The sequence below is a fragment of the Colletotrichum navitas genome, assembly GCF_030913465.1.
Source record: "Colletotrichum navitas strain CBS 125086 chromosome Unknown LY79scaffold_89, whole genome shotgun sequence".
NCBI lineage: Eukaryota > Fungi > Ascomycota > Sordariomycetes > Glomerellales > Glomerellaceae > Colletotrichum > Colletotrichum navitas.
The window spans coordinates 61,329-85,456 of NW_026850635.1; the positions used below are offsets into that span (position 1 = coordinate 61,329).

Genomic DNA, 24,128 nt, shown 5'->3' on the forward strand with positions numbered 1-24,128 from the left:
GGCCAGCGAGGTTCCAGCGCTCCACAGCAAACCCGTCCCATCTTTTTTTTTTTTTCTCCCTCTCGCTCTCGGTGCTGCTCACTCGCTCACCAAGCCATTGCTGCGCTGCCGCAAGTGTCCACAGACCAACATGGCTGCGCGCATCTTCCATTCCCGGCTCCAGCTTGTCCGCCCCCCCCGTCCGCCCTTCCGCTGCCAACTTATTTCGCGCGCCTCTAAAATTCTTAACCTCCATCCATCCTCCTTCCCTTCCCTTCTTTCCACCAACCCACCAACCTTCCAACCCACCCAATTGTGTTCCATCTACCACACATACCCTCCGTCGCAAACATGTCTTTCGTCCAGCGCCGCATGTTCTCCGCCTCGGCGAGAAGCGTACGTCTCTATGCCTTCCTCCCCCTTCCCTTAACGCTCTAGTTGGCGCGCGCAACAAGCTCCGGTGCCAATATTTCTTTGGACTTCTCTACTGCAACCAATCCCCAACCCCCTCTCGGTACATCCGAATAAGCCGACCTCGGCGAATATGGGGGTGGAGGAGAGCCAGAGGGAAAGTGAGGGAAAAAAGAAAAGAAAAAAAAAAAAAAGAGAACAAGAGCTCAAGCTCCATGATGCAACGTCAACAAAAGACAACATCAACACTACACGGAAAAGAAACACAAATCACAGCTGACACGATGCATCCTATAGCTCTCCAAGGTCACCGTCCTCGGTGCCGCCGGTGGCATTGGCCAGCCCCTCTCCCTGCTCATGAAGCTCAGCCCCAGAGTCACTGAGCTCGCCCTCTACGATATCCGCGGAGGCCCTGGTGCGTCCGCAAATCCATCCCATCTTTGACCCATCCGTTTGGCAGAGAAGAAAAAACAAGGGAAAAAAAAAACTGACTCTGCTCCAGGCGTCGCCGCCGACATCTCCCACGTCAACACCAAGTCCTCCGTCAAGGGCTACGACCCCACTGCCACCGGCCTCGCCAGCGCCCTCAAGGGCGCCGAGGTCGTCCTCATCCCCGCCGGCGTCCCCCGCAAGCCCGGCATGACCCGCGACGACCTCTTCAACACAAACGCCTCCATCGTCCGCGACCTCGCCAAGGCCTGCGCCGAGTCGTGCCCCGACGCCAACATCCTCGTCATCTCCAACCCCGTCAACTCCACCGTCCCCATCGTTTCCGAGGTCTTCAAGGCCCGCGGCGTCTACAACCCCAAGCGCCTCTTCGGCGTCACCACCCTCGACGTCGTCCGCGCCTCCCGCTTCGTCTCCGAGATCAAGGGCACCGACCCCAAGGACGAGAACATCACCGTCGTCGGCGGCCACTCGGGCGTCACCATCGTCCCCCTCTTCTCCCAGAGCAACCACCCCGAGCTGAGCTCCAACGCCGACCTCGTCAACCGCGTCCAGTTCGGCGGTGACGAGGTCGTCAAGGCCAAGGACGGCGCCGGCTCCGCCACCCTCTCCATGGCCTTCGCCGGCGCCCGCATGGCCGAGTCCCTCCTCCGCGCCTCCCAGGGCGAGAAGGGCATTGTCGAGCCCACCTTTGTTGACTCTCCCCTCTACAAGGACCAGGGCATCGACTTCTTCTCCTCCAAGGTCGAGCTCGGCCCCAACGGTGTCGAGAAGATCCTGCCCATCGGCAAGGTCGACGCCGTCGAGGAGAAGCTCCTCGAGGCCTGCGTCGCCGACCTTAAGAAGAACATCGCCAAGGGCGTTGCTTTCGTCGCCCAGAACCCCCCAAATAAGCGCATCGTCACTGTTCTCCCTTGAGCAGGCCCCCCCCCCCCCCATCAATCTGGGGGCCGGCCATCTGTTGTAGTAGATGGACATGGTTGAGTATGGTTGAAAACAACAACAAAACCGAAACGCAAATCCCTCCCGGCTCAATCTCGACGCCAATCACGTTTCGGGTGTACGGCCGGAAGGGGAAACGACGGGTAGACGCAGAGGCGCAAAAAGTCGTGCTTTCCTACTCGCGGCATCGACTTTAGGTCTGCCTCTGTACCATAAATTTCAAACACTCTTGACTTCAATCTTTGACGCACCCCTGCGAGCCGTTTTGCACTATTTATGTGATGTTTAATGCTGGACTATCTGAAGCATGGAACGCGAGGATAGGTTTTTTTTGGTTTTGTTTTGATTGATGTTCATGACGAGTCAAAGGGGAGTTAAAAAAGAAAAGGGGAAAGAAAAAAAAGGAAGTGGCCTGCCTCGACATTCCTGAACTGAAGCATACGTCAAATTTGAAACATCACCCAATCTTACTTAACATGCATCCATGGCCAACACGTTCAAGCAAGCCGATCGCAGAGCACAACTGCTGGTAGATGTCACATTCCCTATACCCGCATCCAATTCCAAAAAATAGAAAAGAAAAAAAAAAAAAAAGAACGGAAACATTTCCCTTTGAGCAGGTGCAATCTCAGTAATCCACTGGTTTGTATGTGCAGGTTTTCAACTGTTCAACTGCTATCATACATCGATCGTATCCTTACATCGTCTAACATGCAGTTTCTTCCGTTGGAAACAACACGATTGGTCTATCGCCCGACAATTACTGCCTCCGGCCCTGTCTCCACGCCTCGAGCTGCTGACGGCGCTCCTCCACCTTGCGCTCGAACTCGGCCACCTTTTCCAGGCGCTTTTGCTCCTCCTCCTCATCCTTCTTCTTTTGCTCCGCCTCCTTGCGGATCCGCTCGCGCTCCAGCTGCTCGGGTCTGCGGGCGGCGATGTCGCGCGGGCGGTAGTCGGAGAAGAGGTGCTTGAGGACGACCTCGATCACCCAGCAGGCGGCATAGTCGATGACCATGATGCCCGTCATCGTCGTCTTGAACTCATCGGTGAAGGGGACCAGCTTCATCTGCTCGTTGATCTCGGGGATGAACTCCATCGAGCAGGAAAAGGCCAGGGCAGAGACACCGACAATGCCGTAGAACATACCCTTGTTCTCACGGAGACCTTCACGGAACGGGCGTCCCTGGTAGTTGATGGCAAACGTGCTGATCTGCTGGATAAGCTGGAGCAGGTAAACAGCGCTGTTGAGCAGACTGGGGGCGAACTCGGCGTCGAGGTCAACGTCGCCAGAGCGGCTACGTGTTTGTCAGCATATCTGTAGGTGGGATTCTCTTTTTCTTTTTCTTTTTTCCTTTTCTTTGTTTGAAAAAAAAAAAAAAAAAGGCGGAGTAGAACTTACGGCTCAAGTCTGTCGCAGAAGCGGGCAATGTAAATCAGAGTAACAACGTGGACGGCAAACTGTCCCAGAATCGAACCGATGATGTAGAAGTTGAAGATGTTGGGCTGAGGACGCTCCTTGGACAGACCCTCAACGACCCGAGCGCGTGAGATGGATAGGAAGCAGACACTCATCAGGATACCGCTGATTGTGTACTGGCCGTCACCGAACTTGATACCCTCGAGGTACAGGACACTCAGGCTGTAGGCGCTGATGAGACAGTTGAGTGCGAGGATCTTATAGGTCTGAATGGTCGCAACAAGCGTGCAACGGCCCTGGCGGATGATGTTTGGGACAGCAATGACGTTGCGCAGCTTGCTTGTGAAGGGGGCGGCAACGGAGGCATCACCAAGCTTTAGGGTGGGGGGCTCATCATCGCCCATCTCGTTCTCCATCATGCTCGAAGTCATTTTGTCGGCGAAGCTAGCCGCGTTTGCAGCAGCCTTGGCCTGACGAGCAGCCTTCGGGTCATTGTTGAGAAGCTGCTGGGCACCGGGGGAGGTGACGGTCTCGATGGCGCTGATGCCATTGGCTTTGAGCCATTCCTCAGGGGCAACGTTCTTCTTCTGCGCCTCCCGCTCAACAGCCTTGTTGAAGTTGGGGTTGCTGGGACCAGGAGGGTACAGGTGGGCAATCATGACGGGGACGGGGGGTGCTGGCTGGTTGAATCGCTTCATCAGGTCGACCTGCTTCTGGTAGATCTCCTTCATTTTGGTGTTGCGAGAGTGCTCAGCAATGCGAGTGAGATCCTCCTGAGTGCCGTTGAGAAGGGCTATGCCAATGTGAGCTTGTTTGAGAGCGCCGACGTCGTTGGTTCCATCACCAGCCATCAGAGTGTAGTAACCCATGTCTCGGAGACCAACAAGAATATCCTCCTTTTGCTTGGGCGAGACACGCGCGTAGACCCAGGTGTGACGGAGAATCTGTTTCCAGCCAACCTGGTCCTTGAACTTGGCAAGGGCGTAGCCGGTAACACAGAGGTCGTTGTTCTCAATGATCTTGGCGTCCAGAGGCTTGGTGGCATCAACCGGGATGACTGTCTTCTCGTCGACGCTGCGCCAGACGAGCTTGTCACCACCCTCATTGTCTTCAGGGGCGTCCAGGATCAAGACGTCACGGTCTACGATCTCGACATCTCTGGCGACGTACACGGCGGTGAGAGGGTTGTCTCCGGTAATCATGACAACGCGGTGGCTGCTCTCGTTGAGCATCTGGACAGCCTGCTTGGCATCTTCCTTCAGGGGGCAGGACAGGACGAGGAATCCAGCAAAGGTGAGTCCAGACTCGACATTCTCACGCTTCAGCTCGTTGATCTTGCTGCCCCCAAGCTCATTGTCAACAGTAAGCTGCTTATAAGCGAGAGCAAGAACGCGAGAGCCACGGCGGGTGAAGTACTTGTACGTCTCTTCGTAGTCTGTCGGGATAGAAGACAGCCTCTTCATGATGGTTTCCGGAGCGCCCTTGACACCGACAAAAGTACCGCGAATCCTGTTGCCCTGCTTGTCTGCACCGTTGACAGTCGCGACGGCACTCTGCCTCTTGAGGGCGGAGGAGAACTGGAAGCGGCGCTTGATCTGAACGGTTCCGCTAATACCAGTAGTAGCAGCCGTGGTAGGCTTGCTGGTGAGGGTGTCATTTCTTCCAAGAGTCCAGCCAAGAGATGTCAGAGTAGCCTTCTCCATGGGGTCACCAACAACCTCGCCCTCGTCAAGCTTGACAAGAGCATGAGCAGTGGCAAGAACCAAAGTTGTGTCCAGACGGATCTCGTTGACCGGCGTCATCTGCGAGTGGGCACCATCCGTTTCACGGGGAGTGTCTGTACCGGCGGCTTGGCCTAGTCCCAAACCGGCAATGCCCTCGACAACCAAGTCCTCGCCGGTCAGGGTGCCGGTCTTGTCGAAGCAGGCGACATCAACGCGACCAGCGAAGGGAATGCGGAATGGCTCGGTGCAAAAGATGGCGTACTTGGCCAGGGCAGCCAAGCTAGTGTTGACCGCAAGACTAAGTTCCATGGGCAGCTCGGGGGGAACAACACTGGTGACGATCAAGACGCAGTCAAGCAGGAGCTTGGAGCGCTTGCGGTCCTTCTTGACACCCTCGTCCCAGACGTACCATGAGGCAGCGATGGCGAAAATCAAGAGGAACAGAATGAAGAGCAGGGCCTCGACGTTGTTGGCGGATACACGCTCGGTAGAGTAGATCATGGTGCGGACCAAGCTGCCCTGAGACGTCTCGAAGCCGGTCTTCTGGACGATGGCCATGGCGCCGTTGTCGGGAGGGGGTGGGACACCGGAGGCCAGCTTGGGCTTTTCCTCGTCAGGGTTGCCGTGAGTAATCTGCAGGACCTTGGTGCCACCCCAGAGGAAGGCGTTCTTGTCGAGACCCTCGGGCTCGAGCGCAGCGTCGGCGGGCCGGAGTTGGATGGAATCCTTCAGAAGAGGGGTGCTCTCGCCAGAGAGCATGGCCTCGTTCACGATGGCAGTTCCCTCGACGAGCAACATATCGCAGGCGACGCCGCTGTCTTCCTTGGTGCGTCCAACAGAGACAAGGTCACCGGGCAGGAGCTGATCGCTCATGATCTCGGTCCACTTGCCCAGGCGGTATACGTAGACTTCGTACGGCTTGATGCTCATTCCGCGGAACTCCATGAGGGTGCGCTGGCGCTGCCAGACGACGGTGCTCTCGAAGGCGACCAGCATGAAGAGGGTGAAGAGCGAGTAGTACCAGTATTCGTCCAGCATCCAGAGACCGACACAGAAGATCTGGAAGACAAAGAAGGGCGCGACGGCGTGCTCCTTGAAAAGCTCGGTGAAGGTTGGGACGGGAATATCAAAGGCATTGGGGCCGTAGTGCTCCTCGATCCTCTTGAGCTCGTCCTGAGTTGTGATGCCCCTGGACTGCTGGTAGCGCCCGATCTTGGGCTTCGGCTCGGCATCGATATCGTAGGCGAGGGTGCGGAAGCACTTGTCCTCGGGGTAGTAGATGAAACGTCGCTTCTGGAAATAGAACGAGATGTTGACCTTGCCGGCGACCTGCGCGATGTTAGAGGATGGATTACGGGAGGGAGTTGAGGGGTGGTATTGGCGCTCCGGCGTGGGGCTGACTCACCTTGTCGCGAACGATCTTGCAGATATCAGCAGAGCCGGCATTGGCCACGGGGATGACCTTGACCAGCTCAGCCTCTTCAATTGAGTTGGCGCGAGTGGCAGTGAAGAGGGCCTGGAGGTTGACGCTCCAGTGGGTGGTCAACCAGGCGAGGGACTGGAGGGTGACGATAGAACCGATCCACACAAAAGTCCATTCCTCGGATGCGATGTGCTTCTCATAAAGCTCGGGGGTGAGATAGTAGCGCAGGAAGATGGGCCAGAGAATGGCAAAGGGCCAGACGTAGGCGTGGAGGTAGACTGGGAGAGGCTTCCACAGCTCGGCGACCTTGATCTGGGGATTATCCACAAGGGGCGCCATGGTAGGCGATCGCGGTTGCGCGCGGGACCGACCGATCAAGCGACTGTGGGCGGCGGAGCTGTGATGAAGGGAGACGGAGGAGTGTCGTTGACCTGGCTAGGTCCCTCTTTGCATCGATGGGGTGTTTTTTTTCTTCGATGCGGATGGGAAACCCAAAAAAGATAAAAAACAGAGAGATAGATGGAGAATCGCGCAAGGTTGAAGTGACCCGTGGCAGGAAGAGAGGGCGGGCTGCTGATGTGGGGTCCCTCCTTCTCTCTTTCCCTCTCACGTTGCTGCCGGAGAATACGGGGAGAGCCGACCGAATCCTTTCCTTCTTCTTCTCCTCACTTTTTTTTCTTCTTTCTTTCTTCTTTCTTTACTTTTCTTCTCTCTCTCTCTCTCTCTCTCTCTCTTCGTCTCACGATGGCAAATTGGGCGACAGGCCACTCCCACTTGGACCACAGGGCTCCCGTCCGTTACATCTTAAGTACCTTGGCCCTACCGCGATAGTGAGCACTCTCACTATCTGCAATCAGACTTGGGCACCTAATAAATGGAGTAGGTAGGTTGTTCCGTGCCGGTATCTCTTTCTGCATGCATGCATGCTTACATAACGCGTACGGCATGATAACCTCTCACCGATAAGAGTTCCCATACCTTTCTTCAGTTCTTTGCTTTCAGCGACATCTTTCAATACATCTTGCGACTTAAAGTTTTATATACGGAATGTGTTCTCGTTCCAGGCCAGGCCAAGCCAAGCTTGGATATATTTGATGTATATACATAGAAAATTTTTATCTCGTTGAACGTCCGGGCGGTAATCGTCATCTTCCTGTGGATATCTCCAAAACCCGCATTCCAAATACGCCCTTGTCTTGTTACCCATCGTCGCCCGTCAGCCAATAGATGCCATCACGATGGCCACGATGGCATCTATTGAGCCAGAACCTATGCACTCTCTACTTCCTACTCTCCGATCGCGCCCACGATGGCGCTTCTCCGGTTGGCCCGCCCAGTCGGCCAGTCCTCGTACGTGGGCTGGGCAGACGGCTTTGGCGGCTTGATGTAGTGCGAGATGCGCTTCGAGACGCTTCCTTGACGCCCCAGGCCTCGCGTGGCATCTGCATCGTCGCCACTGGGGCCGTATGTGCCGGTTGGCGGCCCGTAGAAATCCGACATCATACTCGCCCGCTTGTTGACCGTGTACTGCGCACTGTTCCGCTTGTTGTTCCAAGTCGCCGCTGCATTCGCGGCAGTGGGGCCTGCGAGAGAAGGGTCGACTGGACGGGCGGGATTCCAGGGGTTGTCGCTATAACCATAATGACCGGACCGGCGAGCAAGATTGCGCCACATCTGGGCCTGGCGCTCGCGCTCCGCCGCTTCTGCTTCTGCCAAGAATCGTTCAAAGTCTGTCATCTGCCTGGCGGTAGCTTGTTTGGCAGGGCCGTCTTGTCGAGTTTGATTAGTATGGTCGTGAGAGGACGTGGCACCGGGCGGTACTGCAGAGACCGTTTGCTGCGGCATCTGGCTGGAAGGTTCGATTGGTGCTTCCGTCTCGACCGGCGAAGCTGACCTAGGTGGTGTGAGTTCTCTCGCGTGAGGGTCGGAAATGAGGCTGAAGCTGTGCCGACGGGAAGATATTGAGCGAGAGGGGCCTTTCAGAATGGGTGCCTTCGTGTTGGAAACTGAAGTGTTTGCATTGGTCTGCAACAGATTGAGCTGATGCTGCCATGGGTTGAGAGTCTTAGCCACCGCTTCAGCCTCGCTCCTTTTGAGGATTTCGAGGCGACGGTGCAGTTCCATAGGAGACGGCGCCTCATACTTGGACATGGACAGGTCCCTCGCCATGTGCTTGTCGATCGTTGCACTCGCTAGCGCCCGTTGCTTCGGCTGGATCTCTGGCTCGCCCTCTCGTGCATCGGCAGTCGTTGGGCGTAGGTCATTCACCTGGTTGTCGCTAACGACGAGGCTTTGGCGGTTGAGGCGTGGGTTGATGGTGCGCGAAAAGTCCGCCGCCGCGTGTTTTGGTACATAGACCGTTGGATGCACTGATGGCACTGGCGGTGCCTCGGTCTTGACCACCTGGTCATCATCTTCGTCAAAGTCGTTGGCGCCGGGTCTCGACCAGAAACGCTTACCAAAGCTGCGTTTGGAACGCAGTTTAGTTTGCGTGGTCGAGGACGGCGCCGGCTGCCGGGAAGGTCGCAAGTGGGACTGGGGCTTGGACTTCTGGAGAGAGGCCGTTTGGGTCATGGCTTCAGATGCTTGCCGGGGTTTTGTCACTTGTCGTAGGAATCGCGGTACAGACGACTTTGACGTCGTTCGCGCATCCGAGACGGTCTCACTCCTGGGAGTACTGCTTAGTGCGTCATGTGTCTTGTGTAACGACGGGTTCAGCGGCAGAGACTGTGGCTGCATCTGGTAATGTTCCATGGTCTCATTCATCACTGGGACCGGGTCAGTTGAGCTTCTATTTCGGTCGTCGACTCCGGAGGGTTCATTCGTATTGTCGCCGATGCTGGCGGAATTCCCCGGCTTCTTATGGTTCTCGGTATCCCTCTCCTTGGGAGTCGGCCGCCGTCGGACCAAGCGGCCAAACAGCCCTGTCCCTTCTGTCGCAGGCCGTGCAGCGGTTGACGACGTAGTGCCGTTGGCCGACGCTGCAATTTTAACCCCCGGGGCAGTCGAGGGACGCCGTGTGGTCGGTGGCAGCTGCAGCTGCGAGTTCTCGTCCAACCCTGGCAGCGGTGCAACGACGTGACCGTTGTCGATGTGACCCTGGTTCTGGAGAATGTTGACAGGGGTTGACGTCGCGCGAAGGGTGTTCTGGGGATTGTGGAGTTGTGGACGATGTCGTATCGACGGTTGCATCGGCATCGGCATCTGCATGGGTGGTTGCTGCTGCTGACGGGAGGGCGGCGGGGTCGGTTCAGCTTGAGCCACCGGCGCGGACTTCTTGTTGATGTTATATGAACTAAGACGTCGATTGAGGACTCGATTGAGCATGTTCTTGACCCCTGCCGAAGGCTGTTCCTCGTCTTCCTGTTGCTTCTTGGAAGTTGAATAGGAAGGCGCCGCGCCGTAAGATGCGCTCGCAGCCGCTATCATTGAAGACGGCCTCGGTCTCGATCTAGCTGTGAGAGCAGGAGGTGGCAGAATAGAAGTAGTAGTTGTAGTAGTAGTAGTAGTGATAGTAGTAGTAGGTGGAGGAGGCGGCGGTTCGGCCGTTTCCACGTGTTTCGACAACCGGTGCGGGTCCTTTGTTGCCTTCTCTGCTTGGCTCTGGCTCTGGCCTCTCACCTCTCCTGGTTCGTTCTCCTGGTCTTTCCGGGTTATCAGTACATTTGCATCTGACCGCCAGCTCCGTCGATTCTTGGACAACCGGCGCGATGAGACACTGGAGGCACCAGGCTGCAGCTTTTGATCGGTTGGCTTGTTGACCTTGACAAGTGCGTCAAGAGGGCGGACGGGAGGTTGTTGGCTCGTCACCGCAGACCATGACCATCGATTGGACTTAACCATCTTATATATATCGACTGGTTTCTCGCCGTGGTGTGTTCGTTTTGTCGATTTTGCAAAACCCGACAGCCCCTCAGACCCTTTACAGGCGTCCAATCCCGTCAAGAGGTGCACCACTCAAGCCCTGACAGCTCGGCCAAAAGAGCGGTCTTCCCGAGGTGATGGTTGCGCAGCTGACCCGAATGCGCCAGCTAGCTTGCCGGAATAACAGTTTTGGAGGGCTCAGCCAATAGAGCTATGGCCGAATACTCAGTACGGAGACAACGAATCAGAAGCAAGACGAGAGGCGTGTAAGCAGGCAACTCTGCAGGTCAAGATGGATTGACTGAGAGGAAGAGACCGACCAGGGGCATGCACTTGGTCCCGAAGGCGGACATGAGACGACATTTGACGAAAAGCGAAGGCCAGGGAATCCAGAAATAGAGACTCCAGGAGGCTCAGTTTGAACAAGTACTTTGCAGGTATCACCCATCACTCCCACCTTGTCCATGTAAGCCGCTTACCGTCTCTCACATCCCCGATGGGTCGTGACTAACTTTTCGGGTACCTGGTAATACAAACCAGTCTAAAAGGGAGCAGCATGCTCACTAGGTAACGAAGATGAGCCCCGTGATCCTTTAGCTTTGACGTGCCTTTTGAAGCGCACTAGGAGAAGACTCCGATGAGTAAGACGTACTGCCGAATCGTCCGGGTGGCTGGACTCCGTAGCATAGGTGGAATTGGAGATTAGTGCAGGCAAAGACACTACCGCCAGTGCCTGCGAGCCCAAGCGGCACGCGGCGCCCGCAGCAGTCGAGAGCCTTAAAGGCCCTAGCACCGAGTCAAGTCAAAGTGGTCATTAGCGTCCTTAGGAGTAGTGTCGCAATCCTAATGCGGACTTTGCAAGCAAGTATCACAGCGGTGCAATCATTGCCAGGGGTGGGGTGAGTTAGAGAACTGCGGAGGACAGGCTCGAGACGTCATCGGAGGTGCCTCTTGAGCATCTCCTTCCACGTCCTGAACTCGCGCTCGGACAGGTTACCAACGTCTCTCGCGATATGGCAGGTTGCGCGGGTTGGATCGAGATAGATGCCCGTCAGAACCCCTCGCCGATGAAACGTCGGAGGACTGCAGCAATTGAGATGGGTGTTGCTGTTTGTAGAACCAGACGGTGGCTTACACCAGTGAGACCCGTGCATGGGGATATGGTCGACCGCCGTGCCGTCGATCTCGTCGTATTATTCTGGTAGTTTAATTTGCAATGGTTTGCGTCGAGGCAGGATTCGCGTAGAGTTTGTTCGGCCAGCGTGCCGATCATACAAGGGAAACCCTGATCGCCGATTGACTATTAGGGCAGCAAACGCGGGGCTCAACAAGCGGTAGGTAGTACTGTCATGTGGTGGGAGTACGCTACCTATGTCCTTTGTTGCGCGAGGTTGTTGCGCGAGGCGAGGCGCTTCAGAATGACTACCTACCTAGCTGGCCGTTGAGCGCGTTCCTTTGTTTCCCGAGGCTCGTGGGAACTGATTAGTACCGAACTAGCAGTACAGCATCCGCCCAGGAGTCGAGGGCTCCTTGGATGCCGACAAGACTGGTTAGCCAGGAGCCAACACAAAGGATCCTGTGCAGGCATGACCAGGGCAGAGACATATTGCCGTTTCTCGAATCATGTCGTGGAAATTCAGGAGACCCGGAAGCGAGTGCGGACAACGACACCATCATCCAAGACGTGTCGCGGCGTGCGGCCACGCGGCGCAAGGTGATACTTGTCTGCCACCGCCAACGGGGTGTCTGGTTGAACCGGGACTTTTCAAAGCCGCGGTTCGGAGACTCAGAAAGGGGTAGGGCTTGAGGAGTATCCGTACAAGCAAAGCAACGATGCCGGTACAGATGGACAAGGTGAAAATCAGGAAATGAAGGAAGTTTGATTGAGTTAAGCTCATGCCCAGGGCGTGCCGGTGGTCCGTGGTCTTGGACATGTTGGACCTATTGGCCCCTCCTTCCCCATTCTCTCCCCCGGCAGCCTGCGTCGGCAGGGATCATCAAGATCGTCCTTCCCTGCCTAACCTGGGATGGAACCACCCTGTGTTTGTTTCCTTTTCTGTCAGCGACCTCAATGAAGAGAAGGGGGCGGGAACGAAGAGAGAAAGAACGTAGATATACAAAGTGCAAGTACGGAGTAGTTCGTCTCTTACCTCCCTACCCTACCTAGCCGGCACACTAATAGGTACCTAGGTACCATCCAGTAGGTAGTAAGGAAGGAAGGAAGTTCGCGTGCGTATGGCCGGCATGGCCGGCATGGCGGTGTTCTGGGTGAAGTTAGGGGGCGTGCCTTCCTCACCTTGCCTGCCTGCGCGCACCGGGAACACATGAGGTACCTAGGTACGTATCCAAGGCGATCCCTCTGAAGGTCGCACAGCCGCTTAGGTACACAATGACGCTCTGACACACTATACCTACCTAGGTAAGCATCGTGCCGTGGGGGGACTGCCTGGCTTACCGGCCGGCATCCGCATCTACGGGGTCTCTCGACACCATACAGAATCCCTAACTCATTACTCTAACTCATTACTAAGTACCCCTGCACTCCACAAGCCATCGCTCATGAACTAGGCGTACCGACTCGCACCATTGACAGTCAGCATGCTGCCTGGAATCCATTTGGTCAAGCCTGCAGAGTATTCAACGATGGCAGGTAGGTACCCTCTGCCCGTATGCTTCAGTCATGAGCAAACGCCATGCGCACTTACTACGCCTTGAGTAGTGTCTGCGTTTCGAAATAACTCGCTCTGCATGCATGTACAGGACACGGCCTCAAGGCTGAGATGTGTCAGCCCGCGCCTCGACCAAAGCCCAGGTAGTCGCTCGCCGCAACTTTGGTTTCACGGACGCTATCGCCCGTATATCTTGTGAAAAAAGCTTTCAACCACGCGGCCGTCCTTGTAGTCCGGGCGCTCGTCAGCGACTGTTGTTTCCCGGCGTGCTCGCCCGCGCCCTATCCATAATGTGCCGAGGCATCGGCAACGAGACACCTTGCGACGGCCAGTCTGACTGCAAGACCGCCTTGAAAAGACAAACAATACTTTTCTCGCTGGAGAAATAACAAAATAAATGGAGGTTAAGGAAGAATAAACGACGCCCGAGCTGCATGCTGTGTTGACGTGTTTTGAAGCTGACGCTCAGCCCGGCTGTGTCCTCTACGTGGTCCTGCCATGCTGGCAGTTAACTCTCCATGACAGTGACACCGGGGTGTCCACAGCTTACCTGGTTGGAATGCTTGGGTCCGTGGGTAGGTAAGTGGAAGGGGAGGCGCTTGGGGACAGCAAGAGGGGGGCGCTCTCGTAGGGGACGGGTTGAAGCCCACTGGCTAGAGCCATTCAGGGCTTCCGTCTCGCTTTCTGCTGTTGTTCTCACAGGGGCAGAAGGACAAGGCGTCACGGTATGCGACCGCAGGTCAGGGTCTTGCGAGGAATCATTATTCGTTGCGGCTACAATGCGCCTCCGAGGGCTGCATTCCATCTTTCGGGTTATCCTCCACCGCCTCTATCCAAGAAATACCCAGCGCCGTTGAGGCCGTGTGCATCAATTTATCCCCTCTTCAGCCCCTGCAGCGCCGTGGCCGCGTCTCTCTCCTTTCTGGTCTGATTCCTCCTGGTCGGCAACTCGAACCTGAGGTTCTGAGATTGTGTCCACCCAGGTGGCTGTGACAGTTGATACAAGAGGGTATCTGTCAGGTAGAACGGGTTGGTCACCGTCAGGTCAGCGCGAGCCCGCGAGTTGGGCGACATGACTGAAAGAGGGCCTGCGGGGGAATGAACGGGCTCCAAGGGCTGCAGCTTGACCGGCGTTGCAGCAGCTTGCTCCTTCGTTCTAAGAGGTGCCAGCGTGAGCGAGTCCATTGATGCCCGCTTGATGTCGGAAAGAATCTTGGGTGAAACGGGCGAGACGACGACTGTCCGGTTCTTGATCGGAGGCTTCTTGACCTTCTGCGGGTTCGGTCTGGGAAGAGCCTTGGCGGCATGAACCGGCCGAGGCAGGCCCGGCACAAACACCTCCTCACCGTCGATTGTCTTCCGTTTCCGGGTCCGGGGATTCAGCTTGACAGCCGCAAGGATCGAGTTCTCTTCGGTCCCCAACATAGTTACGTCTCTCGCAACGCCATCCGCGTCACGGAATGGTAGCTGTTGAGACTCTTGTTTCACTAGAGCCATGCTCGGCCCCAACCTCAAATTCGTGACATCGTGCGGAGTGCTAGGATCAGATGGCTGTGGAAGAGCAGCCGGTGCAGATTTTCTGGCTCGCCTGGGTTTTGACTTTTCAACCCTGCGGCTTACAGGAGAAGATGGCGATCTCGAGGCACTGCCAGTAATTCGGCGGAGCTCCGCCATAACCTTCAACATGACATACGCCGCATTGGTCGTGTCATCGCGAACAGCCATCGGTCGACGCGGCGCCGCTTTGGGTGCGGCAACCTTGGGAGCCTCGCTTTCTTGCTTCTCGGGTTGCCTGTGTTCGGGTTCAATCTTGACCGGTTCGTCTGCCTTGTCTGGATCAGGCATTGCCTGGGGGAGTGGAGTTCGTGTTGCTGCCTCGGAAGTTACGACAGCAGAAGACTTCTCTGACTTTATAGCCACTTCCGGCTGTGATGTCTTTGGAGCGTTCTCGCCCGACTTCGATGACTCCGACCTCGGTTTTGGCCCCTCCTCTGCGATACCCTGCCGCTTCTTGGGTTTGTCGCTGCTTTCTTTCTTTTTCTTAGGCAGCTTTGTGCCTGGTGGCAGCCAAAGCAAAGGAATTCTTTCCCTCAAGTTGGATACCCACGCGTCGCAGTCCCACTGGACCCAGTAGTCGATGATCTCTCCCCATGAACTCTCGGGAGGCTTGGTGTAATTGACAAAGACCACTTTACCGCCTCTGCTGTGAATGGTCTTGGCGAATTCCCTAACAAGAACTTTGAGGCCGTGAACCCTCAGAGAGGTGCCGAGGATGAGAAGAAGGTCGGGCGAAAGTCCCAGGTCGTGTGTGACAATTGGAGAAATGAGGTGAGCGCTGGGATGTTCCTCGCCATAGAGCACGATGTCCGGTCTCAATTTACCCACACCCAGCGCTCTTTTGCCCCTTTCCTGTCTTGCAGCGGTCGCTCCGGCGCAGAATGGGCATTCGGGCTGTCGGCCAGACATGGTTTCGTACGCTCTTCCATCTTCGTCCCAGTCGCAAATCTTTCCGCAGAGGAAGCAACGTAGAGATTCCAGAGACCCATGCAGAAAGACACACTCCACACCATTGGGTTTTCGGTCAAGTCGCGGTTGGCTTTGAGGCTCGACCGAAGGGGTGGTGTCGGCCAATTCATTCCCCTCAGTACTGCCAACTCCCTCTGGTTCGTCAACTTCTTTCTTCTCTTCCGACTCTGGTGCGGCTGAGGCAGTTTCGCTGCCAGTCGAGGTCGCTGATGCTGTCGTAGCCAACACCGCCCCGACAGACTTTCGCGAAAAACGGCCTCTGTGCCCTGGGCCTTCCTGGAGTGATGTCGATAAGCCAACCTTTTCTTCAATCTGGTCAATGTTTTGCGTGTAGCAGCGGACCAATTTTCCACGGTTGCGGAGGTGACCAATGAAATGATGTGATTCTGTTGGTGCAACGTCCTTCACTTTTTGACGAAGGGTGGTGGCAAATGTGTAGAAGACTGCTGTCCGCAGCGGATCGGCCCAGATCGAGGCGTCGAATAAATCCCTGCCTTTGATGTTGGGTAATGTTGACTTGCTGAAATGAGATGATGGAGGGGTTTCGTCAGTTTCGGAAGACGCCGCGCTGCTCGCGACACTCGAGGTTTGTCCGCTTGTCGACGGCTCTTCCTCGAAGGGGTCGAATAAGACAGGTGGAGGCGACGACAGCGGGGATGAGCTGAATGCCAGCCCTGGCTGCCCAAGATTTGGTTGTGAGACACAGGCGATATCTCTTCGGCGCGTCGGTGTTTGCGGGAATATACTAGGTGGTGATGATAGAGGCGAAGAACTGAAGAGGAACCTCGTGGCCTTTGGCGTGACGTGACTTGCAGCCTGTGCTATTGGCCTCGGGGATGGGTCAGGCGTCTGATGAATTTCTCCTGGCTGCAACGCTGCCCTGGAACGAGTTCGTCTTGGCTCGATTGGTATGAAAGTGGATGCATGGTTGCTTTCAGCCGCCCGTACGGTATCCATGGGAGACGTCAACAAAGACCTCTTTCGCAGCACGGCAGAGCGCGCCTGATAAGCGTTGGCTCTCGGTCGAGTGTCCGGACTTGCAGAATGGCCACGCCTCCGCAGACCCCGGCGGGCTGATCTTTCGTCTTCAGATGAGCCGCTTTGCGCATCGATTAAACTCGAATGCAAAGCTGTACATGGGCCTTTCTGGGGGCTCTTGACAGGGGGCAGGGACGTGGCTCTCTTGGTGGACCGAGTCGACCTGGTGTTGACTTCTATACGTCTGCTGTCAGAATCTTTTGTGACACTAGACTCATTTGCGATATTGCCGTCCACCGTTGATTCCCTTGACCTCGCTCTCGTGATCGGACCGCCAGGTCTGGCGTCAATTGAGTGGGAGATCAATGAGTCTCGCGCATTCGGCCGAGGACTCTTGGCCTCTTCGGAGCTGGACGCGTCTTGTTCTTCGATAGCCTGAGAGTCATCGCTAAGGCAGATACCTGAGTCCTCGAAAGACAGCCTCCGCCGCTTTGTGGGTGGTTCTCGCTCGTCGCGGTTCGTATTGAGCGATGCAGTGCATCTCGGTTCCAACACATGCTCCCGGCTTGCGGCGTCGAATTGAGCCTGGATCAAGGAGTAGAGCCCGTTTTCACTGCGGAAGTCCTGCACCGTCATTAACACGAGTTCCAAGGGCGGCGACACCACGAGTGCTTACGGGAATGCCAGAATTGGTACTGATGCCAGCGCCAGTAATGACGACAACCTTGCGGGCTTTGAGAAGAGACTCGGCGATGGCTTGGAGAAGAGCATCCTCGGCGGGGGTGACCTGGGTGGTAGGCATTCTGGACGCGTCCTAAATTCGGCCCATTGGACTGGTTCCGTGCGAAGTGTCGATTGTCAACCGCTGATTCCCCTCCGTGCGTTTCGAGGCGCGTGTTGGCAATGGTCCGCAATCCGACGTGTTTGTAAACGCGAGGATCAGCGTACGGGCAGTGGCTGCGATTAGACCTCGCCAACGACAAGAATTCAAGGGACTCTTCTTGCCGCGATGCGCCTCTACACGAGCGCCTTGGTCGTAGGGTGACGGGTGTCTGCGACCGCAGCCCTTGCTTCCCAATCGAGAAGACGGTCGGGGAGACGGGGCCAAGCTACTTCCTTCAGAGCTTCACTGAGAGCTAGCCGCAGACAGCTTCTGGGTTTTTCGAGGTTGGCAAATGGGTAGTCATACGGTTGGTGTTGTATCTTGGTTGTCGGTCTGCGACACGTAGTTGAAGGAGGTTGGAGGTGGTCCAGACGCAGGCGTAGAGACAGACGCAGACGCGGTGGGCCGAAAGTGGCAGACCGGGGTTCGCGCTGCCAGGGTCTGTCTGGTCAACCAGCTCGTAGTTAGTCAATTCTGACCAGATAAAACACAAAGGTTCTATGTCACAATGATTCTCTGAGATATCGTCTGACAGGTCGAGTTGAGGCTGAGAGGCCAAGAATGTTGGTTTGAAGCTGTGGCAAGGCGACGGAAGGTTCAAGGCCTAGACTTGGCGTTGAACAGACAGACGCGTCTCAGAAGAGAAGGTGCTTGGGAGGCCCAAAGCTCGAAAGCTTAACGAAGAGGGCGATAACTATGCGGCTGATGGTTATTGAGTGCGAGGGGAAATATAATTGATGCGTGTGACACAAGCAAGGGAGAGTGACGTATTCAACAGGAAGTAATTGGCGATGTTGACGGAGGGTTGTCGGAGGTTCCTTGTGCATCGGATGTTGTTGTTGAACCGCGACTCCCCCGGATCCAGACGCCGACAGCTTAGCGTCAATGGCCTACTGTAGGTATCCGTAGGTAAGGTACCGAGGCCGCTAAAATCCGCCATAAGTTAGCTACACAAGCAGTGATGGAAAGATCACCAGAGATCCACTTCTGATGGCCGATAACGATAAGGGAGCGATAGCGACGCCACACGGGCCGATAAGGAACCTGAAGACATTGATTAAGCGTCACAGTGCGAGTATATTAACTTCAAACACGGCGCCGAGGCTCTCGAATCAGAGAATTTGAGACGAGACGCGACAAGAAACACAGTGCCAAAGCTTCTGGTGGCCCAAGTTGCTTGTCGCCTCCCCCCTCTTCAGAAATCGTCAAATCCAACGCCATGTGTGACCTCTGATCACAACAACTCGACACTGAGGACGGGACGGCCATCATGACGCAACCATCACCGACGCTTGGTTCATGGCCTGACCACAGGCCGCGACTGGCGTCTGTCATGCCATCGAGGCGTCCGGAACCCCCCCCTTCGAAACCTTCCACTCGTACGCTCATAACCTTCTCAGCCCGTCACCATTAGGTTTGGGGATTCACGTCAACAGAGCAAAAAGAGACTTTTGGGCGTTACATCAGCCTCTATCGGACTACCGGTAGTAACCAAGCATAAACTTCGCCGAGCTGTTGCCTCCCCCAGCCACTTTGACCTCTTGTGGCTCGGCCATGAAGGACAGCAACGTCTGTTCCTACTACATACCCATATCTATGCAACCAATAGGTCGGTAGTGAACGCCACTTGTCGACAGTTTTCTGCCAACACCGGACTTGATGTGTGTTGGAGTTCCCGCCCCATGTGTATCGTCTCCGGATCACCCACCGCCGCAATAGGTCCAACGGCTTGGTCCAACTTCAAAGGCTGCATCTCCAGGCTTAGCCGCCTTCTAGAACGCCACGTTTGAATAGCGGGGGAGCGAGTCGGCTGCCGGAACCCATCATCAATGCGCAAACCCGTTGGCTTGCGCAGGGCAATGAACCCGCGGCATGAGATGAAGCCGGTGACAACTTGGGATGCACTCTGCTATCTTGACAGACAGATGGAGACCATGGCACCAACCACGCTGCCGCAAGGACCCCCCTCACCCAACGTATTTCTGTTCCACGGTTCTCCTCTGTCCGCTCCCCCTCCTTTAAAATCATCTGAACTCGTCGTGTTCCACACCCGCTTCGGTCAGTACCGGCGCATCTATCGTCATCCGTCACTGAGACAACGCCGTTTGATCTATCTACCTTACTTCCACTCCCCTGTGTCAGGCCCCTTCATGGTCACCCGTTGGCCCGTTGTATTTCACGTCAACCCAGAGCCGGGATCCATGAACACCCCAGTCCGAGGGTTACTTTCCACAGCTAGTACCTGGACTAGTTAAAATTTTGGTCTATGTGCCCTTCCTGTTCGGGCCTTCCAATCCAGGTCGCCCGGTCGTGAGGTTCCTCTCAACTCACGACTCGTCCCGCCCCCGGAAGCCAAAAGAAACGACGCACCAGCCTCAGACTGCTGCCAAGAGCACACGAGGCGCCGTTGATCGGTGTATCCCATGATATCCCCGGAACCTAGAGACAACCATGAGGTTAGGAATAGACATATAAGATAGCAATGCCGTCGTGTTTTCACTCTATATTAGTGCCATATCCATGCCCCCAAGTCCCTGAATCGCAGCCTTTATTTCTTGACCATTCACGTTCGTTTTCGCTCTTTTCCCTTCTCCAGGCTGTTCCAACTTTGACGCTGCCATCATGCGGTACTCCAAGTCCCTCACTCTCTCGCTCGTTGCGGGGGCATTTGCCCAGTCATGTAATCTACAATTTGACAGTCGAGTCCCAGTCGGAACTGAGGTGGAAGAATTCGATGTCACCAATACTCTATTCAATTCCCAAGCCGTAATAGGCGCAGGCTTGACCTTCAGCCGGGTCCTCCAAGTGTCTGACGGAGCTAGTTCGCCCTTTGATGGCAACGAGAATGTCGCCCTCGCGGTCGCCATCAAGTAAGTCGAGATTGCATAGTTCCGCGTGTTTCTCAACCGGCTGACCCCTTCTTTCAGTGATCAGTCTGTTTTCAACGGCCAGACGGGCTTCCGACGTACCGAGCTGATTCCGTCGAGCAACGTAGGAATAGACGCATCCACTCTCGGGATCAAGACTCTCCATTTCAGTATTCAGAAGGATGAGCAGCGACCCCTTAACCTCTCGCATGAATACCAACTGGTGTTCCTCGAGAGCAATGACTTCACGACCAACCAAATTGTTCTTAAGACCGGGACCATCTTGGGTGATGTCGCCAACGTAGGCCCGGATACCCTGACGCTGTTCGGCAACGTCAACACCAAGCCGGTGCCCCCCGTCCTTTTCAGCGTCCCCTTCACTGAATATACCATCCACAACTTTGCCATCACCATGAACTTCAACACAAAGTAAGGCTTCTAACCTCACAACGAGTTTCCACCTCATGACACTGACATTGATACCTTCGCCAGCACAGTCCAGGTCTTCTACTCTACTGATGACAATGATTTGGAGGCACAGGGCGCCGCTCAACCCAACATCATCGTCGGCCAAGGAATGTACCATTTCGGTCTTCTGAAGAAGCCCTTCGGCGCCGTGGGTGATATAACCAAGAACGGCTTCCAGCCCTTGGATATCGACGAGGCTGTTTTCTACAGCGGTATCTTCCAGGAGGACAGTTTTGACGGCTGCATCAGCCTGGCACCGTAGATGACGAACACTTGTACAGATGACAATTATCCCAAACCCTTGCAGAGCGAGGGTTTTTACTCTGTACATAAGCACGTGAGAACAAAGTAATGGCAGTAAGCGTTCTGTACATCGTAATACTCAATAGCTGGTCACTTGGTGCGACGAGTGGTGATGTTATTGATAGTGTGCGGTGTGGCTGTCAACACCATAGCATGTGCCCCTTGTTCACTGGCACCTCTGCATCGATTCGCCCCATATGTCAGTATAACTGTATGTTGGCATGATAGGGTATATGGTATATTGCTTTATATTAGTCGGATTGTGACACAAGTGACGACTGATTTTCATGACAAGTTAGGGATTATATTAGATGATTTAATGTTGTTTCGTAACGTCATTTTAAATGTAACAAGAGCCGGAATGGAGCATATGCCGTTTGAAACTGGGAGCCAGCAGGCCTGCCAGATTTTACAACGGTCATGCGCCGCCTCAAGCCTCATGGTGGCTCACGACAGCGGTAATCTTCTCTTGGCGGTTGGCTACCTCCTCTAGCTGCGGACGCAGGGAGTCGGCGGCCTCTTGCGAGAAGTGGCGAGCACCAACGCCGTGCTCAAACAGCAAGTCGAGCTCCGAGTATGTAAGACCGAAAGGCTCCGGCAAGCGGAAGAAGGTCCAAACTAGGAACAGCACCGTGATTCCGGCCCAGAAGAAGCCACCTCTTGCGCCCCAGTTCCAGTCATTCTTGCCAACAATCCTGGGCTGGATCGCGTTGACGATGAAGCCCCCCGAGTTGTAGAACGCGCGAGAGAGAGCAACGGTCTTCACACGAAGGCGAGTAGACGGCATCTCCGCGACGAGGGTGTAGCAAGCAGGACCGACGCTGAGCTGGAACGCGAACAGCATGACGATGATGAGGGCTCCTACGGCCCAAGACCTCGCAGGAAGGCCGGCCTCATCTTGGGGAATTCCAATGCAGCCGATGACAACCAGGACCACAAACATGGTCGACAGGCCGGCCAGGTACAGCGTGCGACGGCCGACGTGCGTCATGATGTACCAGGCAATGATGCAGCCGATGAGGCCGATGCAGTTCTGCACTAGACTCATAGTGAAGCCGTTCGCGGGGCTGAGGCCCGCGTTAATCATAAACTGGGTTCCGTAGCCCATGAAAGGGACCCCGCAGAAAGACTGCGTCATCCAGACCATGCAGGCGATCTCGGTGCGGCGGAGATCGACGCCGCGGAAGCAGTCCCAGTAGTGCGCGCCGGAGCTAACCTCGATCTCGAACTGGTTCGTCACACGCATCATCTCGATATGGGCGTCGAGGTCGAACTCGATGCCGGCCTTCGGAGAGGTCAGGCTACGAACGGATTCCTTGGCCTCCTCGAGGCGGTTTTGGCGGACGAGCCACCAGGGACTCTCGGGGGCCAAGAGCGTGCCGATGATTATCGGAATTGGCCAGACCCATTGAATAGCGAAGGCTAAGTAAGATGTTAGAATTTGGCACGCATTAAGACACTCTCGATGTAGGTCATCATATGTTACATCACGTGACATCGTACTCATGGGCCTATAGACATACCAGTCTGCCCCCATATGTATGCTATCATGCGATATATCACATGACTCTCCCGAGCCTCAACACGACGAAGGTCTTCGTGACATTATCACAGGGTTTTACTCACGGATACGGTATCCCCATTCACTGTCAAGTCTCAGCAGCCCACGAAGCATTCCACTGCTGATAAGCTGACCAATAACCCAACACATGTTGCTGTGAAAGTCAGCTGCTGGGGGCTCTGCATCGCGCAAGTCTACTCACACCCATGAGGTCATGTAGCCTCTCAAAGACATGGGACAGATGTCAGCCGCGTAGGTGACGGCAAGGGTCTGAAATATTCCCCATGGGATCCCCTGAACATGGTTTAGTAGATGAGACGGGTAGTTTTGATAAGAATGTGGGAATAGGAGAGATTTGCTAGACACGATGGGGACGAACACTAAGGATAGTAGACGTACCTGGATGAGACTCCCGGCCAGAAACATGGGTAGGCCGTTGGAGAAGAAGGGGATGAAGACGGCGCCGATCATGGCGATCATGGAGACAACCATAGTCTTCTTGTAGCCGATCCATTCGGTAATGAACCCATTGACGATGAGGCCAATGATGGAACCGACCTGGGTACCGTTGTTGATGATGGTTTGCCAGCGGGCGGATACCAGCGAGTTTCCCTCCGCATCGACCTCGTCGCCGTATTTCTTCATGAAGGCCGGGAAGACGAAGAAGTTGCTCATCAAGTTGGTGTCGTAACCCTGGGAGTCAGTCAGCGCCATTGGATGACGGGATCAGAGAGGCGGGAGGCACCGTACCTCCATAATGATGGCGAGGGAGATGATGAACGAGAAGAGGATCGCCTTGGGCCAGAAACGGAAGGAGTCTCGGACGCTCATCTGGCGCTCGTTCTGCATGGCTGTGATGGGCTCGCCTTGTTCATTGTGGTGGCTGACGGTTGGAACCGCCTCCACGCCCACGGCCTTGTCTTGCGCCATGGTGAAGAAAGTCTCTGGAAGGATATGGCCAAAAGGAGCAAACGACTACCGGCGAGGTTATTCCCATATTTCCTGGGCAACAATGGGGCATGAGGCCGACTTTATAGAAAGGCGAAGGCGGGGGTAGAGCGGTTCACCACCCCTGTAACCTGACGAGAACCTCAAAGAGAACAAACCATTCTTCCGGTACGACTTACCGAGGCAAAGCGGAGAACCCATTATACCATCATTGGTAGCCCGGGGGGGCCGGGGGCAAACATGACATTGCAGCAACGACACGTTTTGAGAACCAACGCCGGACGCGCATCAAGTCAGACAAACGTTGTGAGGGTCCCATGGGGAAATCTCCAAGTCTTGGGACGATGATCGGTCGAGACTTCCGGGGGACCCATGAGACGCTGTCATTCGTCCAACGATTGTGGGTGTCACAGTGCAGACGGGGGAAAGCCAGGATCAAGGGCAGTATTCCGCCTCCTTTCCGCCGCCTTTTCCCGATCCGTCTTCGACGGCCGGCCAGGCGAGGGCCCGTGTGGCTGGTCGAAGCCAACTGAGCCGGGCAACCACGGCGTGGTGAAATACACTCACCCAACCCCTGGCCCTCTCGTCTGTGCCAGTGGGATGACCTAGTTCTTTTTGGTGTCTGTCTTTCTTCTTTGTTGCAGTACGGTTTGCAACTGGCCCCCCATCCGTTCCTACGTTTTTCTCTATTTGCACAGACTAAAGCGCCTCTCGGTCC

General features: G+C 55.5%; 7 protein-coding genes across 7 annotated transcripts; 3 read left to right on the forward strand and 4 right to left on the reverse strand.

Annotated features, from left to right (window-relative positions):
* Positions 1 to 289: 289 nt before the first annotated feature.
* On the forward strand, positions 290 to 1,755 carry LY79DRAFT_641189 (malate dehydrogenase; the record flags this gene model as incomplete). Its single annotated transcript, XM_060562345.1, has 3 exons — positions 290 to 375; positions 688 to 805; positions 893 to 1,755. The coding sequence occupies exons 1-3, from the start codon at positions 331 to 333 to the stop codon at positions 1,753 to 1,755; spliced, it is 1,026 nt and encodes a 341-aa protein (XP_060409200.1). The 5' UTR covers positions 290 to 330.
* A 784-nt stretch (positions 1,756 to 2,539) lies between these two features.
* LY79DRAFT_673515 (ATPase) lies at positions 2,540 to 6,682 on the reverse strand (the record flags this gene model as incomplete). Its single annotated transcript, XM_060564187.1, has 3 exons — positions 2,540 to 3,074; positions 3,179 to 6,249; positions 6,326 to 6,682. 3 exons carry the CDS (start codon positions 6,680 to 6,682, stop codon positions 2,540 to 2,542), a joined length of 3,963 nt encoding a protein of 1,320 aa, XP_060409201.1.
* Positions 6,673 to 7,550, forward strand: LY79DRAFT_401691 (uncharacterized protein). The gene is made up of 2 exons (XM_060553031.1): positions 6,673 to 7,226; positions 7,311 to 7,550. Exons 1-2 carry the CDS (start codon positions 6,799 to 6,801, stop codon positions 7,468 to 7,470), a joined length of 588 nt encoding a protein of 195 aa, XP_060409202.1. The 5' UTR covers positions 6,673 to 6,798; the 3' UTR covers positions 7,471 to 7,550.
* An 80-nt stretch (positions 7,551 to 7,630) lies between these two features.
* On the reverse strand, positions 7,631 to 9,772 carry LY79DRAFT_525519 (uncharacterized protein; the record flags this gene model as incomplete). Its single annotated transcript, XM_060555736.1, has 1 exon — positions 7,631 to 9,772. The coding sequence occupies one exon, from the start codon at positions 9,770 to 9,772 to the stop codon at positions 7,631 to 7,633; it is 2,142 nt and encodes a 713-aa protein (XP_060409203.1).
* Positions 9,773 to 13,741: 3,969 nt separating this feature from the next.
* On the reverse strand, positions 13,742 to 17,577 carry LY79DRAFT_401760 (Hst3 protein). Its single transcript, XM_060553032.1, has 2 exons — positions 17,057 to 17,577; positions 13,742 to 17,004 (listed from the first exon to the last, which is right to left on the reverse strand). Exons 1-2 carry the CDS (start codon positions 17,180 to 17,182, stop codon positions 13,750 to 13,752), a joined length of 3,381 nt encoding a protein of 1,126 aa, XP_060409204.1. The 5' UTR covers positions 17,183 to 17,577; the 3' UTR covers positions 13,742 to 13,749.
* Positions 17,578 to 19,885: 2,308 nt separating this feature from the next.
* LY79DRAFT_616332 (uncharacterized protein) lies at positions 19,886 to 20,989 on the forward strand (the record flags this gene model as incomplete). The annotated part of the gene is made up of 3 exons (XM_060562002.1): positions 19,886 to 20,133; positions 20,191 to 20,559; positions 20,623 to 20,989. 3 exons carry the CDS (start codon positions 19,886 to 19,888, stop codon positions 20,858 to 20,860), a joined length of 855 nt encoding a protein of 284 aa, XP_060409205.1. The 3' UTR covers positions 20,861 to 20,989.
* A 102-nt stretch (positions 20,990 to 21,091) lies between these two features.
* Positions 21,092 to 23,800, reverse strand: LY79DRAFT_568258 (alpha glucoside transporter). Its single transcript, XM_060558950.1, has 6 exons — positions 23,590 to 23,800; positions 23,213 to 23,437; positions 22,862 to 23,155; positions 22,665 to 22,756; positions 22,528 to 22,616; positions 21,092 to 22,323 (listed from the first exon to the last, which is right to left on the reverse strand). The coding sequence occupies exons 2-6, from the start codon at positions 23,390 to 23,392 to the stop codon at positions 21,332 to 21,334; spliced, it is 1,647 nt and encodes a 548-aa protein (XP_060409206.1). The 5' UTR covers positions 23,393 to 23,437; positions 23,590 to 23,800; the 3' UTR covers positions 21,092 to 21,331.
* Positions 23,801 to 24,128: the final 328 nt, after the last annotated feature.